Source organism: Castor canadensis, chromosome 7 (genome assembly GCF_047511655.1).
Source record: "Castor canadensis chromosome 7, mCasCan1.hap1v2, whole genome shotgun sequence".
Classification (NCBI taxonomy): Eukaryota; Metazoa; Chordata; class Mammalia; order Rodentia; family Castoridae; genus Castor; species Castor canadensis.
In genome coordinates this window covers 105,432,455-105,452,048 of record NC_133392.1, presented here as the reverse complement: position 1 = coordinate 105,452,048, position 19,594 = coordinate 105,432,455, and the positions used below count along the sequence as shown (strand labels likewise).

Below are 19,594 nucleotides of genomic sequence, written 5' to 3'. Positions count from 1 at the left end.
GACAGTGATTGTTTTTAGCTACAATATAATAAAGAACACAGAAGAGTTGAATTTTTTCTATAAATTTGAAAAATGATGCCTCCACATTCCTTAAAGGAATTTATCTTTGTTTTTTTTTAATTAACATTGATATAGAGCAAGAAAAATCATTTACAGATATTTATTCTTGAAAAATTTATGTGTAAATTAACTTTTCATAGATCTCTGATATATTTACAATTTCTATGTAATAAGGCAATTTGTTATTTCCATAATGAACGTCAAAGAGCACTAACTGAGTTAAGTCTTGACCAAAGATTTAGAGGAAACACCAAGGTTCTATCTTTTTCTTTAGAACTACTTTACTACTTCTTGCTTTCCTGGTAGCAATGTAGCCTTACTACTGATTTTTCATTTGGAGGGGTGTGTGTGTGTGTGTGTGTGTGTGTGTGTGTGTGTGTGTGTGTGTTAATTAAAGGTTTGTCTCCCTTTTTTAAGATGGCAATAAAGGTTAATTATGTTGAATTTCATTCTCATGCCCTTAAGAGTCTTTTCTATATGTCAGTGATCTTTAATATGAAAAAAGGTTCATTCTTTTTGCCCTAAATAATTAAGAATTGGCTACATAAATGCTTGTAAAATATGGCCACCACATGAATTTACTCATTAACATAAATAATGGCTGTTTCTGCCATGTTAGCAATGAACTGCCACCAGCCTGCACAGAAATCCTAACCCTCCAAGATACAGAGTAGGACTGAGAATTACAGGGCCAGAGTGTGGGGTACCCTTATAGTCAGCACTCTGTTTAGAAGAGCAAAGTCACAGAAACCAAGAGTCCAGAGAGTCTCAAGGAGGGAGTGGTGACATTGTCAAATGGAATAAGGAAGAGAAAGGAGAGTTAAGTAATACGCTAGCACAGGCAATACAGTTTTACTTGCAGTTTCTGTAATACAGCTTCAGAAGAGAAGAGGGGATCTGTTCTCATATTCTCTGCTATACACTGAAGACTCACAGATCTGTTAGGCCAGCTCAGCTATATCTTGCAATATTAAAATTTGGCCATACTTTCTGAATTTAGTTGAATATTCATAATCAACAAAATTAATCCTCTCCCTACCCCAAAACCTGGGTCCTATCCTATTTTCTCCATCTCAGTAACAAGCCATTCAGTCCCATTACCAGGACCCTGCAATCCTTTACTCTTCTTACTAACTTGACTTCCAGATGAAGTCAACCAACCAAGTCTTATCAATTTTTCCACCTAAATATTTGTTTAATCACTCCTCTGCACCCTATGATGGAAGCCTTTTTCAGGGCCACACTACCTCTTGGCCTACCTCTATTGGCTAATGGAACAGTCTTCATCTTGGTAACTCTTAAACCAGCCCCTCCCATTCTATTATACACATAGTCAACAGTGACATTTCCATTGTAAATATGACCAGTTCACAATTTAAGTTAAGGCAATCCTCTATCTCTTCTCTACCTTTATGAAAAAACTATGCACCTTGGCATGGACTCTAAGATGAGGCTCCATTGAGTAGCTAGAGCTACTCGTGCAATCTCTGGGTTAGGAGTGCTTCTGAAACACAAAACTTCTTGTCTCTAGGTTCATGCATTTCCTTTGTGGGGTATGCCACTCTGCAACTCATTTCACTGTCATCTCCCACAGCCTTCATTTTTCACTCACTGGCCCAATTACCTAACTCTTCTCTGTACTTCCATATGACCATGTGCACAATTCTACAGTTGTGTTTACAACAACTATTTACTTGGTCTCTGTCCTATTCCAGGAAAACAAGGGTGAAGAACAATAACTCTACCATGTGTCTGCATCAGCTCTATTTTTGTTTCAACAGGAACTAGCACAATGTTTGGTCTAAAGCTGTGTTTTCGCTACATATTTGTTGAATGATAATAGGATTTTCTAGAAGTGAACTGCAGAAATATATACATAAGACTATATGAAAATGCAGTAAGTAGACTCACAACTAATCCTGCTTTGCTAGGTGGTCAGGTGAGTCTACTTAGTAGAATGCATTGGGAAAGATGGGACTATAACATAAATTAATTGGGTTTTTAAGTTACAAATTGAGCCTTTAAGAAAGTGGAATTTGTTCAACAACATAGCTAAAGATAGAGTCAAAATTCAAATACAGGTCTATTTGATTCCAAAGTTTATGATCTGTTCATTAATAGTACCCTTAAAGAGGAGACTCTAGCTATGACATGAACCAGCTTCCCCTGTATTGGGCAACACTGGTCAGAAGAGAGTTGGGCCTTTATTTATCCACAACTGACCAGGACATAGAGAGACAAAAAAATAAAAATCAGCTAGTATGAAAGTCTAATGTAAAAACCATTCAACCCAAGAGTTCACATACCACATTGATTGCTTCTTATAAACAGTCAATATTTTCTTAAACGTTTATCAACCAAAAATTTCATCAACTTGTACTTACTAAAAATGTAATAAAAGAACTGAAAAGTCACACCCACAAATGTGCACACATATATCCCCTCTCTCAAGCTTAGTAGAAATTTCTGAAATCTACCCCAATGGCTAGACACAATGAAGATGGGCCAAAATTAAGAACAATTAAAAGATGCATTTCTATTTAGCTTTTTCTTTTTTCTCTTTATTTCTGAATGTTATTAGCTTGCTACTATCAAATAATCATGGCTATATGTTAAAAATATTTATATTTAAGTGTTTAAATTGAATAGAATAGGTATGGCACTGTGTTATTTACTCAAACTGACAGCAATTATTCCAATAAATTAGATGCATTCTTTTTTTTCTAAGACAATGATAAATACTGAAATAACCTTACTGTTACAAAGGAGAAAATGATTCAACAACATCTTTGTATAAATTGTTTTAAAATATAACAGCAATGTATTTTTAAAACAACAGCAATGATATCTATTGTTTTCTAGGATAAAATTCCTGAGTATTTACTGTAGTTGTGACCTTTCTACAAGAAATAAAAAAGCTCTTCTCTGTAGCACATTCAGAACCACTAAAATGCACTAGAAAGAGCTATAATTTTTCTCTTGTCCTACAGTTTAAATCTTACATGATGCTATTAGCACTCGTCCAGCCTGACATCTACCACAATCCTACACCACCACTAACTACTAGAGACTAAAATTTCTCTTGACTACATAACCTTCCCTTTTTTGACTGCTTACATACTACTGGCACCCAGTTTTAATGTTTTCTCCTCTTTATTGTTCTTCCTCCTCGTCCTTACTTACAGTGCCTTAATTTCCACTCATTATTCTTCATCTAGATGTTTTTTATTCAGCCACTTCTAGTCACAGGTATCAGTTTTTTCTCAAAAACAAAAATCTAAGTAAGTTACTTTCTTGCTTATGAACATTTAAGGGGTATAATATTAATTTGAAGGAGAAGTGTAGAATAATTTGAAAGGCATACAAATGTGTTCCAATTCTTTTAATGTGAAAATATACTTTCTTTTAATGTGAAATGTACTTTGCAAATTCCTCTCTCTGCCATAGTATTTAATTACAACCAATTGAGGGATTTTTTTTTATATTTATCAATATTAATCAGCAGTATAATTGAAGAAAGGGATTATTTATTATCCATCTTTGAGCCTTGTCACTGAGCCTGTCACTGAGTAAGATGTCAAGGGGTGTGCAACTAACACAAGCAATCTAAGAGGAAGGGAAATGGGAAGTAAAGAAAAGAGGAAGAAATGAAGAAAAGGAGAGATGGAGGGAAGGAGGGAGAAAGGGAGGAAGGAAGAAAAAAGCAAAGAAGAGAAGAAGGGAGGAAGAGAGGATAATGCAAATATAAAATCATTTTTATTATTTCAGAGTTGGATCTTAACTAAAGACAATTATTAACAATTGTATTAAACTAAGGAATTTTAAAACATTTAGTTGTAATGTGCAGAAAATAATTATTTCTTTGAAATGGCTTTTAAGCAAACTTGGAAATGCTATAGCCTGAACATTGGAAAAGGGATTCAAAGCAAGATCTTCTAAAAAAAAAGACAGCCATTCAGTGATGCCAACTCATCAGACAATTAGTCCTTTCCCTGGTGGGATCCACATGTGCCAGCATAATGGCATCACTACCCTCTTGTTGAATATTTAGGATTTTATATGAAACTTTTCAGGAAAATCTTTTATGCTTTCAAAATTCACATCTAATTCTTTCTGTGGTGGGAAGCTAAATCTTTTCTAGGTATTTTTCCCACCTAAGGACCTATGTTTTGAAATTTAGTCATTCATTTTCTCCACATTTTTTTATACGGGCCATAATTTTTCAAGCCTGAGCATAAAGATGATAATGAAATGTGACTCCAAATTAAAATATTTTTCATTTATAACGCTTTTCATTTAGATAACACTTTAGACTTACCAACATGTTGTAACATTTACTCTAATTTTAAGTCCTTGCTGTCAATAGATAGTCACTGACACTGAATCGTCTTCCCTAATCCTCCTAGGACTGCTATGGTGGCCCAATGATTCCCCTCGTCTCACTCATCCTCCCCTCCCAGACAGCCACCCACTGAATGTTGGATGTTGTCACTGTTATCTTTCCAAAGAACAGATCTGATACCACAGAAGAGGTAATGTGCAGTTGTGGAAATGGCTTTGTGCCCAGATAGACCTGAATTTGGATGTTGACTCTGGCCCTTGCTAGCTATATGACCTCATAAAAGCTCAGTTTTCTCACCTACCAAGTAGGGATAATAGTCCCTTCTTTTCAACATTGCTGTAAGAATTAGGAATTGTATATTTCAATTGCAGTTTAGTGACTTACACCTAAGTAATAGGTACTCAAGAAATGGTAAAACCTTCATATTATGTCACTCCCTTGCATAATAATATTTATGAAAGAACATATGTTTACTAAGGAGGTGCAATGTGCATGCATTGGTTTACATGCTGCTGATGGTACAAACACTAGAGAAGCCTATAGTCTAGTGATCACAAAACATGAACACCCAGGCTTCAATAGATATAGGTAAAGAATGTTATAAAGCCAGATGTGGTAACACACATCTATAACCCCAGCTACTGGGAAAGTGTGGGCAGGATACTTTTGTTCAGAGACCAGCCTTGGCAAAGTTACCTAAACCCTGTCTCAATATTGTATGCGTGTGTGAAAGTATCATACCCTTTGTGCAACTAATATTTGCTAATAAAAATTTTTAAAAATAGGATTAAAGCAAAAGGGTTTGGGCATGGTTCAAGTGGTAGAACTCTTGCCTAACAAATGTGAGATCCTGAGTTCAATCTTCAGTACCACAAAAAAGAAGTTACAAAAATACACAGGTGGAGCATCTAGATAAGTCTTAATCTGTCACTTGAAAGGTCTGAGTTTTGGAGAAGTGAGTAGACAGGTGTAGGATAGCATAAGGAGGAAAAGAGCATCAGCAGGAAACTTGGCATTTGCAAAGGCAAGGCAGAGCAGAGCACAGCAGTGCAGAGACCTTATGAATGTAGTCAAGCAGAATGAAAGTGGATATGCCAGACAGCAGAGGGAAAGGTATGACAAAGGGATGGGGGACAGGAGAAGGGTAAGATAAACTGAAGAAGTGAGGGGCCTTTAAAGCCACAGTAAGAAACACGAACTTTAATGGCAGAGAGCCATTAAAGATTATGAGCATGAGATAGCCTCATCACTTTTACTTTTTTAGAAGTAACAATGTCATGACATTTTATCACAGAAGCTGTTAATCTGGTCCACAGATCCAAGTCTGAGCTTCATTTAGGTGGTTTGCAAGTCCTTGAAATTAGATACAAACGTGCATTTGTGTGTGCATGCATGTGCACATGTGTGTTCTCATAAGCATTTTTTCTGGGGATAATATATATAAGGTTAACTAAAAATTATTTAAAATTACTTTCCAAATTCTTCCTGCAGGAGAAAGACTGCAGACTCTTGGACCTTTCACATTCCGAATAAGATCTCTCCATTCTCCTCCATACAGTTTTGAATATGCCACTTGTAATGTTTTGCTGTTTCCACTGGGAAAGCCTTAGAACTTTTCCTCCTAGCCCAACTTCCCTGACTGTCCCTCTCTTTTTGATTTTGTCTACCTTCCTATTCTCCCTTCTACTCAAGAAGCTATCTTTCTCTCAACCTGGTTGAACTATTTCTCCCTCTTCTCATTTTCCTCCTCCATTCTTCTATAGCACAAGCACAAATCATAGCCATAGAATTCTGGTGACCCAAGTAGAATGAGAAAGAAAGAGACAAATAGACTAGTGGGCCAGAAATAGGACACCCAGAAACTGACCTATACTTATGCAGAAATCACATATAAGACAAACTAGTTTTGTAATCAGTGGAGAAATAACAAACTATTTTTTAATGGTGCTAAAACAACTAGTCATCCAAAAAGGGAAAAGAATGGATCCATACTTCACATTATTCACAAAAATACATTCCAGATGGGGCAGATCAAAAGACTGAATCTTTAGAAGAAAAGAAACAGGATGTTATCCACTCAAATTAAAACTAAAGGATAAATTTTAACACTGTAAAGGTTTTTTAAGCAAGAGAAACCACAAAACATTGAGAGATTGGCCCTATGTCAGGAGAACTGTCAAAGAATTAGTATCCAGAATATGCTTCAAATCAAAGAAACATGCTCAACTTCATGAGGCAAAATGTGTTATCATTTCACACACGAGAAACAGATTAGAAAAAATAATGTAATTATTACCACTTCCAAAATCTGGAAATAATATGGAGAAATACAAGTATCCCTTTCAGTGGGAATTTAAATTGTTAGGGCCACTTGGGGAACAATTTCTATTACTTGGTAAACGTGAACATATCTACATACTCAAAGAAACTTTTGTGTATGTATACTAGCAAATGTATGTAAGAATTCTTTAGTGTCATTTTTACTATCAGAATGCCAAAAAATGGAAACAACTCAAAGGTCGATCAACAGTAGAATTATAAGAAAGTTGTATGAAGCATAAAGTTGTAAAAGGGAATGAATATTATTTACATTAATGTGGAAGAATGATAATTATTGTATATATAATTGGATAGAAAAGAAACTTGTGGAATAAGGCATACAGTGTTATTCCCATTCATACAAAGATAAATCTAAACAATATATATTTTTAGAATTATTAGGTCTATGTCAAAAGTATGGAGGGAATGAGGAAAATAAAATTCACGAGTAAAATAAAATTCAAGAAATGGGTTCCCTTTCCATGGCGTCAGTAGGAGATAGAGGGATATAATTAAGAGAAGCATAAAGGAGTTTTCTTCAACTATTAATGTTTTTAATCTAATTATCTTTCTCTAGACAGTTACATTTTTGTTGTTCAGGATTTTACTTCTACACTGAGTTTTTAATCCAATCATTAGCCATTTTATTGTTGCTATATAATCAGTGTTTGTTTAGATTTGACCATACATTTTTCTTTTTTATATTTTTAAATTGTACTGATACTCTGATGCTCAGACCTTTCTTCTGGGATCATTTTTCTTCTTCTTAAAATAGATCTTTTGACAGCTGCTTTAGCAAAAGTCTCTTGGAAGTAAACTCAGCTTGTATCTGAAATGCTATTTTGCCCTTTATGTTAAAAAGATAACAGTAAATATAAGATTTTTACTCTCAGTACTTTAGAGATAACATCTGATGAATCCCTGCTTTAATTTTGTTATTGAGGAAATAAGCTGTTTTTTAAGAAAAATATTCTTTAACTTTATTTTTGTTTTTACTTGATATATAATATTCATAAATATTTATATACGTATAATGTGTGTAATGATCAAATCAGGGAAAATAACATTTCTGTCTCCTCCAACATTTATCATTTACATGTGTTGGGAACCTTGAAGTCTTCTAGTTATTTTGAAAAATCATAAATTTTTATAGACTATAGTTAATCCTATTGTGCTGTAGAGCACTAAAACTAATTTCTCTGTCTATTCTCACTTTAAAATCTGTTGAACATAATCTCTCTTAGGCAACTTTTTAAATCTGCTCCTGTTGTAGTCTGCAATTCCATAGAAGTCTAGGTATAGATTTCTTTTTATCTTGCTTAGAAAAAGGTTTAACAATATCCCCTCTTTAGCCTTCACCTGGCTGATCTGTGTGACTCTTGTGTGATTCCTTTTTGTTATTATTTCTACCAAAGATACTTCCAAAAGTTAGCCTTCACCTGGCTGACCTGTGTGACTCTTGTGTGATTCCTTTTTGTTATTATTTCTTCCAAAGATACTTCCACAAGTCAGCCCAAGCACCATCATCAACAAACACTGGTGTAGATATCCTACTTGTGTGTTTCCATTACACTTAGAAAAATTAAGTCTTTCACAATTTATTGAAACGTATGTCAGAATACCGAAGTATGAGGAAACTGGTGATGTCTTATTTAGCCTACTGTCTACTTTCTGTCAGGTATCAATAAATGGTTTTTCATGAATGAATGAGTGCAATGATACCTTCTAGAATATACATTTTCAGCCCCAAATATTTTTATTTTAAACCTTTTTACCTTTTCTTTTGTATAATTTGCACACACACACACACACACACATAAGACTAACCGTGGTGCTTCAGTTCTAAACATCTAATTTGGAGTCAGTAATTTTAGTTGCATACCCTTCTCAAACCAATTTCTTCAGAATTAAATTGCATCCATTTGGCAAAGGAAAAGAGCACTTTAGCACAAAAATATTTTAAGAGTCAAAACAATTTTATTATTTTGAAATGCGAAATATCATTAACAAATGAAAACTCAGATAACCATGATTACTGTTTTATTCTAATTAGCTATCACTTATATTTGCTATATTTACTATATTGAGTTATAGCTATTTAATAATCATTCTTTACTTCATTTTCATTCAAAGTTTGAATCTTGAAAGAGCCATTAAAGTGCCATTTTAATTTCTTTGCCATTTTGTAGAAATCATTACTCATCTTAATAAGTTCACTCCTATTCAGAAACTCTGTTTATGAAACTTGGACTCTACAGAAATTGTTTACCTATCTGAAGTTTCCCATCCCAGTAAACTACCTATGTCAACTGAAATTTAGCATACTTCTCACGTGATAATTAATACTGTACATAGAAAGGAGAAGCAGATAGATATGAAGTTGAATCAGGAATGACCCTTGCCTTCAGATGTTTCCTCGTCCAGAAAAATAAGAAACACTTTATTATATAGCTGTGCCTCAGTATCAGTGGATATGTGTTATTAATTGCTAGCAATTATTAAGCTTTACTATGTGCCAAACAGTTTTACTTTTTCACAACCATTTCATTTCAATGTAAGTCCATTGAATATAAGATATACCATTATTACAATACTGCTAAGAGAAAGCTATACCCCTTAAAAATAACTTACTCTTGATTATAATATACATTCCAAATATCAAAGATGTTAATAAGAAAAGATGTAGGACTTAGAAATGATAAAATACATTAACTCTTTTCAAAAACAACTCTCCTAGTTAGGTAATTTATCATCCCATTATATAGGCAAAGAAAACTGATAGGTTCCAAAATGCTAGGTAATATGCAGAAGATTGCACAGCTAGTCAACAGGTGAGCCGACAAAGACTGAGCACACACCAATCTTACTCCAAATGCCATGTCCTTAGCTACTATACCACAGAGGTCTTAGATTATCTGTATCTTTGGCATGTTCAGGAGTTTTCACATCCATTGTTTCTGATGTGGCTTTGATACCATACTGGATTGTTGTTCCCTGAGTTCATGTCCTGGCACAGTCAATGATTGAAAGCACCGGACAAGCAGTTAAGAGTAAGCAAACACAAAGTTTACTGAAAGGATAGAAAAGCACCCTGAAGGGTGGAATTTAATGAAAAAGATAAGCCAAAGGATGGCTGAAGTTCATGAGATTAAATAGGGGCCTGATTTTAGGCACCCCTCCCCACTCTACTTTGAAGCTATAGCTATAATTAGTTGTCTGATTAACTTGCTGAACCAGACCATTTAGCTGCCCCCCACCCCTATCAGGACAGGAGAGTCCAAGAGGTTCTCTTTACTTCATCCTATTCTTGAAATTTATCACCTGCATTTTCTGACTACCACCCATTATTCTGATTGAGACACCCTTGCTTTGTTCATCTTGGGAACGTTTGCTATGTTACTCTCCTTTTAGGGGTCTATATCTCACCCCTTTAGATATTGCCCTTAGGAATGTTTTATCTTGTTTTCCTTATCTAGGAAGAGAAACTACTAAGCCTCAGCACCTGTGTGTGAAGCTGGTTTCTCAGACTCTCTAAATGTTTTGTTTTTAAGTATGTCTTCCTATCTCCTTTATCTAAAACAAAGCTACTTCTGCCATCCATCCCTTTATATCACCAGCGTTATTTCTCTTGTTTGTTCCTAGAGACATTTTTGCCATTTTATTTCCCCTCACACTTGTCCCCTTACAGCTTCATTTTAAAATTGATGAGGAATACTAGGACCTGCATTAATTTTTGAGAGCAGTTGAGAATTTAGTTGTGATGATGAGATGAATTTTAAAGAACAAACTGTGTTTTGAAAATCATCCTCTTACACTTTGCTTTAACTGTTTATAGTAACCATGCTGAAAAGCGGTTAGTAAATCCTATCAAGACCAGTGACAAGATAATTGATTTTTTAAATCTATCAATCTATAAATGTATTGCATGCAGATCTAGATGTAATAGTCCTCACAGCATGACAGATAAGAAATACATTTAAATTAACTTTTACTATGAATATAGACATCTTTTTATATTCCTTTAGGAGGAAAATTAGTAACTATTAGAGACTGTCAAAGTGTCTATTAATGTTCTTTTTCTGAGGTTTTATGAAAAGAAGTACATTTCTGTAGAGGATGTTGAAAATTAATTCTAACACTACATGAAGTGGTGCAAATAATCTTTGTAAAGAGTGAAAGATGACTAACTAACTCAAAGTAAGAAACTTTTTATCTTATGTAACAAGTAATTCCATCTTTTTTTGAATACTTAATGAGATAAAAAATAACACCCATGTGCTGCATTGTTTCTCCCTATAAATAATGAATTACATGTAAGAATGAGTGGTAGTTAAATATACCATGGGCCAACTGCATAGTCACGGATACCAGACTTCATCTGTGGAAATTCAGCAAAACAGAATTAGAAATGTCAAGCAGAAAAGATCTCATTAAGATAATTCTTCCACTAATGAATCAAAAATTCTATCCCAGCTGTTCATATCTTGTAGTAGTCAAGATGAGTTGGACAAAGCTAAAAATTTGGATTTATTATTTTTCAAAGCATGGTATAGAAACACCTACTTCAAAACATTCAGGTCACTGATATGCTTGCTAAAAATGCCAGGGTTTTTTACCCCCTTCTCAGTTTTACTGTACCAATACCTAGTTGAATGGAAGCCAAAAATCTTCATTTTAAACAAGCCCCTCTAACCACCTGTGATTATGAGTGTTCTGGATTTGAGGATCATTGCTTTAGCACTTGGCTCATCTCTTTCCCACCTGGTACTTTGAAATGATGGAAAATACAAACCAAACACTAATGGGTTTTTTTCATCAAATATGAGAAATTAAATGTTTAATAAACTAGCTATTTATGAAACAGTTCAGGGGGACACAAAAGAAGTGTATTCTGAGTATTCTGATGTATTGCAGTTCATGCATGATCTATAAATAGCTGTTGAACAAGACAAAACTGAAGTAATGCTTCATGATGTCCAACGTGCTTGCAGAAAAAGAGAACCAAGATAATCTTGGTAACTTCAGGAATGGAGAGGGACAACCCCAGAAATTATTTCAAATGCAAAACCAGTGAGATTAAGATATAAATTGAAAGTAAATGACAAACAGAAGGGGGAAAGTAGAATACTTCAGGTTTTGCACTTGGGTAGCTGAAAGTAGTGAGGCACTACTTTGGGAACAGAATGTGAAACAAATGTCTTTTATAGCTGACTCTTCATAAAAATGGGGAAGTGAATTTTGTTGCTGAGTTTATATGTGAATGGATTTAACCAAATCACGATCTGATTAATGATTATGTTCTCTTGCAGCAATTGTTCAACTGTCAAGCTCTACGAAAACTAAGCATTCCTGATAATGACCTTTCAAATCTGCCGACCTCTATTGCTAGTTTAGTTAATCTTAAAGAACTCGACATCAGTAAAAATGGTAAGATGCTCATCTCATCTCCAAGTACCTTGATATTTTTTCTAGAAAATGTGCTCTAATGTTTTCTTAGGAAAGAATATAAAATAACTTTTACTTTTTTTTTTATTGTTGTGCTGAGTGGAGGTAGATTGTGACATTTACAAAAGTTCTTACAATACATCATACTTGAATTCACCCCCTCCACCGTTCTCCTTTATCTCCCTCCCTGCTATTCCTTGAGCAGTTTCAACAGGTATCATGTTTCCATTTACATACATGTGTATACAGTATTTGTACTATATTCATCCTCACATGCCTTATTGTTGCAACTCTAAGTTAATTTTGTTGAAAAGTTAAATCCTAAATCATAAGTCAAAGACAGAAAGCTTTTCTCATCTCCTCTTACAGTGTGCCTGACTCACTCAGACCTTATTTCTGTCTGTAGTCAGATATGCAACCTACCTTTACTAAAGTAGTCTCCTATCTCTACTCTGCATATCCTGCTCATTCTCAGAGCATTCCCAACACGTTTCAAATATCATCTGCTCAACAAGACCTGCCTATTCACCTTACTTGAATTATACTCTTACTTTCCCTTACCAGCTCCATTTTCCCCTAGCACTAACCTCCTCACGATATTATCTAGTTTACTTATTTATTATGGTTTTTTGCCTATATCCTTTTCATCCAGAATGTAAACTCCATTGTGATGAGAGATTTTTCTGTTTCTTGGTCACCATTGTATCCCAAATGTCTAGAGCAATGCCTGGTAAATGACTGGGACTTAGTAGTAGTTGCTATTTTCTGTATTCTTGGTCAAACCTGGTCTTATTTTTATTATCTGGACTTTTCTTATTACCATATGTATTACACGGGGGTGCATTGTGATAATTACATAAATCCTTACAATATATCTTAATTAGATTCACCTTCTCCCTCTTTCTCCTTTATCTTCCTCTTATCCCCTTCTTAGAACAATTTCAACAGGTTCACTGTTCTATTTTCATACATGAATGCAAGATACTTCCATCATATCCACCCTCCTTCACCCTTTCCTTATACCCTCCCACTGGTACCAACCCCCAGACAGAAGGAGAAAAATGGAGAGGATGATCGAATTCGGGATAGACTACACGTGTGTATGGAAATGACACAACAAAACCCCCAGTGTAACCATCATAAACTAACAAAAATACCTGGTCTTTGTGGATTATGATGCTGATATTGATATTTATGTTAATGATGTTCCCTTTGAGTGCTTGTGGCAGGATAGCTTGATCTTTAGAAAGTCTCTTCATTCATTCATTAAGCCATTCCTTTCTAAATGACTTAACTCTCCCTTTCATTAGAAAAAAGCAAGGGTCAGTCAAAAAAGGGTTATGTATAGACACTATGAGGATATAAAAATGTGAATCCTCTGTGATTAAATTACTCAGATAAACTTTGTGCCTGTATACACATGCGCAAGTAGTGCTGCGATTAGTTCAATCAATATGCTTGGTGACAAGGTACAAGCATGAACAAAACAGGTCCCTGTCTTCGTGAAACTTACATTCTAGTAAGTGATTTAGAGACTGAAGAAGTAATTATGGACAATTAAACATCAATTGTGTGTGATGATATATACATCCAGTGTGAAGGACATGCATATGAGAAGGATGTAATATAGTCTATGTGATTAGGGAAGATTCCCTAAGAAGTGATAACCAAGCACACATCAATAGAAGTTAGATAACCCTGGCTTGGTATTGTAGGAAAATAAAGATCTGTTTTGTTGCTGGAAGCAGTGTCTGACACCTGTAGTCTCAGCTGCTAGGGAGGCCGAAATCCAGAGGATTGGGATTCAAGGCCAGTAAAGGCAAAAAGTTAGTGAGACTCCATCTCCATCCATAGCCATCATTGGAAAAGAGAATGATGGAGGGGATGAATTCAACTATGATATATTGTAAGAACTTTTGTAAATGTCACAATGTGCCCCCAAATACAACAATAATATGATAATTTTAAAAGATGATAAAAAATTAAAAATGTAAAAAAGTCAGGAATAGGATGCACTCTTGTATTCCCACATACACGGGAGGTTGTAGAAAGAAGAATTGCAGCCTGAGACTGGCCCCAGTCAAAGACAACAACACAAAACTCCACCTGAAAAATCATAAAAGCAAAAGAGAAAAAAAATTGGACTCAAGTGTTAGAGCAGTGCCTAGTAAGCATGAGCCCCCGAGTTCATACTCCAGTACTGCAAATAAATAAATAAATAAATAAATAAACAAATAAATAAGCCTGTCTTGTTTAAAGACAGGCAGAAAAAATTCTCTGGATCACGTGTAAATATGTCATTCCAAAGGAATCCTTATAGAGCTCCAGAACCATGGACTGTCTCTTTTCACACTGCCAGGAGCTCTGTAGTGCCAATTGCTTTACCACCCTTCGGTCTTTGCTAAAATGTACTCTCAACAAAGCCTTCCTATACCATGCTGTTTCAAAGTAAGATGCTATGATACTACTGGTATTATCTACTTAAGGCACATCCTGTCCCTTTTCCTTGTTTTTTTTCCTCCTGACATTAGAAACTGACAGACTGTACATTTAAATTACTTGTGCATTATCTGGACTACCATTAATAGAAATAAAATTCAATGATGTCTTAATTTTTGTTATTACTAAATTTATTGCTATGTTTTCATTGCCTAAAAGAGTGGGTAGCACCTTGTAGGAGCTCAATACATATTTACTGAATGTATTCATGAACGAATGGCTGAGAGTCATCAAGAAGTTCACAGTGTCACCACAGAGATAAGACTGACACCCATAAACAGTCACTGGTATCACAAAACACTACTCAATGAAGTGCTTAATTACTTAACATAAATGATAATTATAAATTCTTAAAGAATAGGAAGGCTAATTAAAACTCTTTATTAGGAAAGAGTTCAGGTGTAGGATATAGCCTAAAAATTTCCCTGAAACATTATAGCATCTGAATAAAGTAGAACATTTTGTTTGAAGGAGATAATAAAAGAGTGTACACATATGATACAAACGTGTTTCCACACCAAGTAAACTTACCACTTAGAAGACTTTCAAAATGACGATCAAAGAAGGATCATTTGCAAATGTACAGAGAGAATAACAATTAGACTACTTGAAAGATGATCCCAGGTCTACCATTATTCTTACTAACAGATTTATAGGCCACATATTATATGGATTAGCATTTCTATACTTTTATAGCAACTACTGCTACTTATATGCACTCATACATCAAATTCTACTTTCAAATTATAATTTCTGCAAAATATATGGCAAAATACCACATTCCTTGGTCTTTAGGCAAGCTTAGCTAGACAGTCCAAGTAAATAAAAATTTATCTAATTTCTAAGGAGAAGCAGATAATGTATCACCAAATATAAACATGGAGCTCCTAAGAAATATAACATTTTTGAAAGCATATTAATAATTCCTGGTGGCCTTCTTACACCAGGAAATTTTTGTTTCCAGGAAGTGAATCATAAATTAGTTTTTCACCTCAGAAGTTTGTCTGTAAGCATCTTTAGAAATCCTTGAAACCATTATTTAGTGTCTTTCTAGCTTTGCTTATCATTTCCTATATTCCAGAAATATTAATGCAAAAATCCATGCAAGAGATAGTAAGACAGTTTGCATTAATAAAAGTGTGGTTAGTGTGATGATACATCAAACACTGCTTGAAATTATACAAGCAGCAAAATATTTCATTCTGTTGGCCCTTTCAGAAAATCATAGCTAAAGAAGCTGTCACTGAGACCTGGAGAGCTACTTAAGGAGCACAATACATCCTTTGGGAATCTGTCAAGGGAAGGAAGAACAGAAAGCAGAAAAAAGTGCAGCATCAGCATTAAGGTTGATGAAGTCAGAGTAGCCCTTGTGGAAAAGAGGCAAGAGGAAAGAATACCAGCAATACTGGTGTTTAATGTTAGAAAATAGAATGTATTCTGGAGGCAAAGACCTTTGCAAATTCTAGTTAATCTAAGTGAAAAGCTGACTGAAATGTGTTTGAATTAAATGAGTGACCCCTTAATAAACTCACTCAGAGGCTGAGGTTAAGTATGATCTTGATTTTCTGTGTACCCTCCAGTCTTTACTATTTTGTGTACAGTTCTTCCACCTGTCACTATTTTTCTCTCCATAATTCAAAAATGCTATTTTATATTTAAACATTGATATAAGTGAACCATTGTGTGCAGAAAGGTATCTGCACATTTTGAGAGAGCAGCTTTCATCTATCTCTTTGGCAACATATCCAACTGGCATTCCTCTTTCCATTTCATTCTCAAGTAATCCAAATGAATATTCCAAAAAGCATCAGGCTGTCTCCTTATAACACAAGGAGCTATACTATTTTATTTTTCAGGAATACTTCTTCCTCCTCCTGCTGCACCCCATCATTCAGACAGTCTTATCACCTCTAAAAGACATTTCAAATGTCATGCATTCTGGTAAACTTTCCTGACACCTACACAAAGAAAATTGTTCCTTGATGTATGATTTTTTAACCTTATATATGGTTTTGTTTTGAACTTATCTCACTTTTTTGCAGTGCTGGAAATCAAACTCAGGGTCTTATACATGCTAGGCAGGTGTTACTTTTTAATTTAATTCCTGTATATGTGACTAGATTGGAGACCCTTGAGATCAGAGACTATCTTATTCATTTCACTATTTAGAACTATAAGCATGAAATCCATAATACATTGTAGGTGCTTAATAACTGCTTGGCAGGTAAATAGCATTTTATAGAATAATTTTTTATAAAAAATGATCTCATTCATGTTATATTATGAAAGTTCACATAAGATAGGATCCCCATCCAGTACATTGGGACCCCTCCCCAAATGTTTTATCTGAGTGCTGGAAAACAAAATGGCACTGATTAGTAATGAGTAGCTACTAGCTCTAACCTACTCTATAGTTACATATTTAATGTCCTGTTCTTTGGGATAAGGACTACTTCTGTGTCAAGCTTTGACCTCTCTTCTTTACCTTCAGACAAGCATAGAGTCCTACAAACACCCCAAACAGGATATTTTTAAAACCAAACTCATCATCCACCACAACTTTTTCTCCATTTTCCAGGTCTCTGTTAATCTTACTGTGATCCACACAGAAATTCAATGCAAAAATGCATTCTTTCCTCCAACTCTTGTATTCATTCAGTTACCAGTCCCTGTCAAATTTACCCACTACACATATGGCAAATATGATTTGGTTTGGTTTGGTTTGGTTTGATTTGGTTAGGTTATTTGATGCTACTGGAGTTTGAACTCAGCTTTGTGCTTGCTAGACAGATATTCTACCATTTCAACCACATCTCCACCTTTTTTTAACTTTAGTTATTTTTGAGGGAGAGTCTGGCTCTTTTTGCCTGGCTGACCTGGATCATGATCCTCAACTTAAGCCTCCTGCATAGCTGGTATGATAGGCACAGACCTCCACAACCAGCTTTTTTGTTGAAATGAAATCTTGCTAACTTTTTCCCCATTTGGCCTTGAATTGTGATCCTCCCAATCTCTGCCTTGGGAGTAGCTGGGATTTACAGGTGTAAGATACTTTATTGTCCTGGCTAGTCTGTTTTCTTCTTTCCATTTCCATTGTCACAGTCTTAGTTTAATCTCTTTTATCTTTTTCTATGACTTAAACAGCTTCCTAATAGGTTTCTTCACCTCTGTCACCAGAAAGTCTATAAGGGACTAGTGTTCAAAATTTATAAATCTTTCACTCATTACCAAAAACATCTTCCACAGGATAGCTTAACATTCTTCTAAATTGCTAATATTACCCTGTTACTTTGCAACCTAAGATACTTCTATTAATCTGGAATAGAATGTGGGCTCCCTAACACAATTGAGAAGCTCCACAATTGACCACTAGCAATGCCTCCACCCCTAACATCAATCCCACCAAGGATGATTTATAATTTTTAACTTTGCTATAGTCAAGATAGTGAAAAGTTTCCTCAAATATACTGTTCACAACCTCTTTTACTCTATTCATATTATTTCCTGTGCCTATGTCATTTTTCACACCTCTTTTTACCTGGCTTAATCTTCCTGTGTTCAATATTCCGTTCAAGTATAAGACCTCTGAACTCCTAAAGTAAGTCAAAGTTTCAATCAATCTCTGTACTAATACAACTTGTGTATTCATTTTAAAACATAATATTTTATTAAAAACACTTGATACTTAATTATGTTTAAATATTTATGTGGTTTTAATTTTAAACAATTAAATATTTAACCATGAAGAAAATATAAGCGTCAGTGTGCCTATTAGAGAAATTAATGTATGAATACTTATTATAAATAGAATATTATTTTTAAAAATAATAAAACATTACAGAAACATGTAAATGCTTATTTCCATCCCTTCTCACTTTCTCCCTGTTAGAGTTAATGTGTTTAAATTTTCAGTGAAGTGCTAATATGTTGTCTAGATTATTCTGCATGTTTTTCATTCCATGTTTTCTGAAATTTGCCCTTGGTAATGGATTTGGATCTAGTCCCACCAGCAGAAATCCCAAAGTTCCCATTTCTTCATATTCTTGCCCCCACTTGGAGTTATTACATATATTAAGTGATGGGCAGTCAGATGGTTATATGAGTAACTTGATTCTTTATATATCCCTAATCACTAAGTTGACACTTAAGTTTTTTTATTTGGCTGTTTAAAGTATTCCTCTCTTCAAATTGTCTGTTTTGGCCTATTTTTATTCTGTACTGTTTGTCTTTGAAGTTCTTGATAATTTGAAAGATTTATAAACTTTGAACATTAGGCCATTGTGGATATTATGGGCTACAAATATTGTCTCCCAGTTTAGGGCATGTCTTTTCTCTTTGCTTAAAATGAAAATTTTTTTTTCATAAAGAATTTGCTAAGTTTAAAGTCCTAAAATTTATAACTCTTGAAATTCTACTCTCATATTACAAGATATTTTTTCTACATTTTCATCTGCAACTAAGGGTTTTTCTTTTTTACATTAAGGTCTTTATCTTATTTTCAACTTATATTTTATGCTATATATAATTAAAGTTCATAATTTTCCATATGAATAGATGATTAATTAGTCTGGCAATTGTCTCCCCACTAATTTATAGTTCTACCTCATTTAATTGCAAGTCTTTCCCAATCACTCTGCCCTGTTCCATCAGCTTGTTTGCATATTCCTGTGCCATGGCCACAGTGTTCTAATCAATATAACTTGATATTAGCTCTTAACATCTGGAAATACAAATCCTCTTTTTTCAGTTTCAAATGCATTTTGCTATTCTTGGTAATCAATATTTCCATAGGAATTTTTAAGTTCACTCAACTTGTTGAACGACACAATCTATTGGAAATTTAAAAATTGGCTTGAACTTGAAGATTATTTCAGAAGAACTGGTATCTTTGTGATGGCAAATATTGCAATACATGATCATGCCATTTCC

The 19,594-nt window shown here is 34.5% G+C and overlaps 1 protein-coding gene across 8 annotated transcripts in view; it reads left to right on the top strand.

Annotated features, from left to right (window-relative positions):
• Positions 1-19,594, top strand: part of Lrrc7 (leucine rich repeat containing 7) — a 509,113-nt gene that overhangs the window by 207,712 nt on the left and 281,807 nt on the right. For all 8 annotated transcript variants that reach the window (XM_074079777.1, XM_074079774.1, XM_074079778.1 and 5 more), the window contains one exon: positions 12,031-12,148. In XM_074079777.1, coding sequence (XP_073935878.1) covers positions 12,031-12,148 — 118 coding nt within the window. The remainder of the gene's footprint in view (positions 1-12,030; positions 12,149-19,594) is intronic.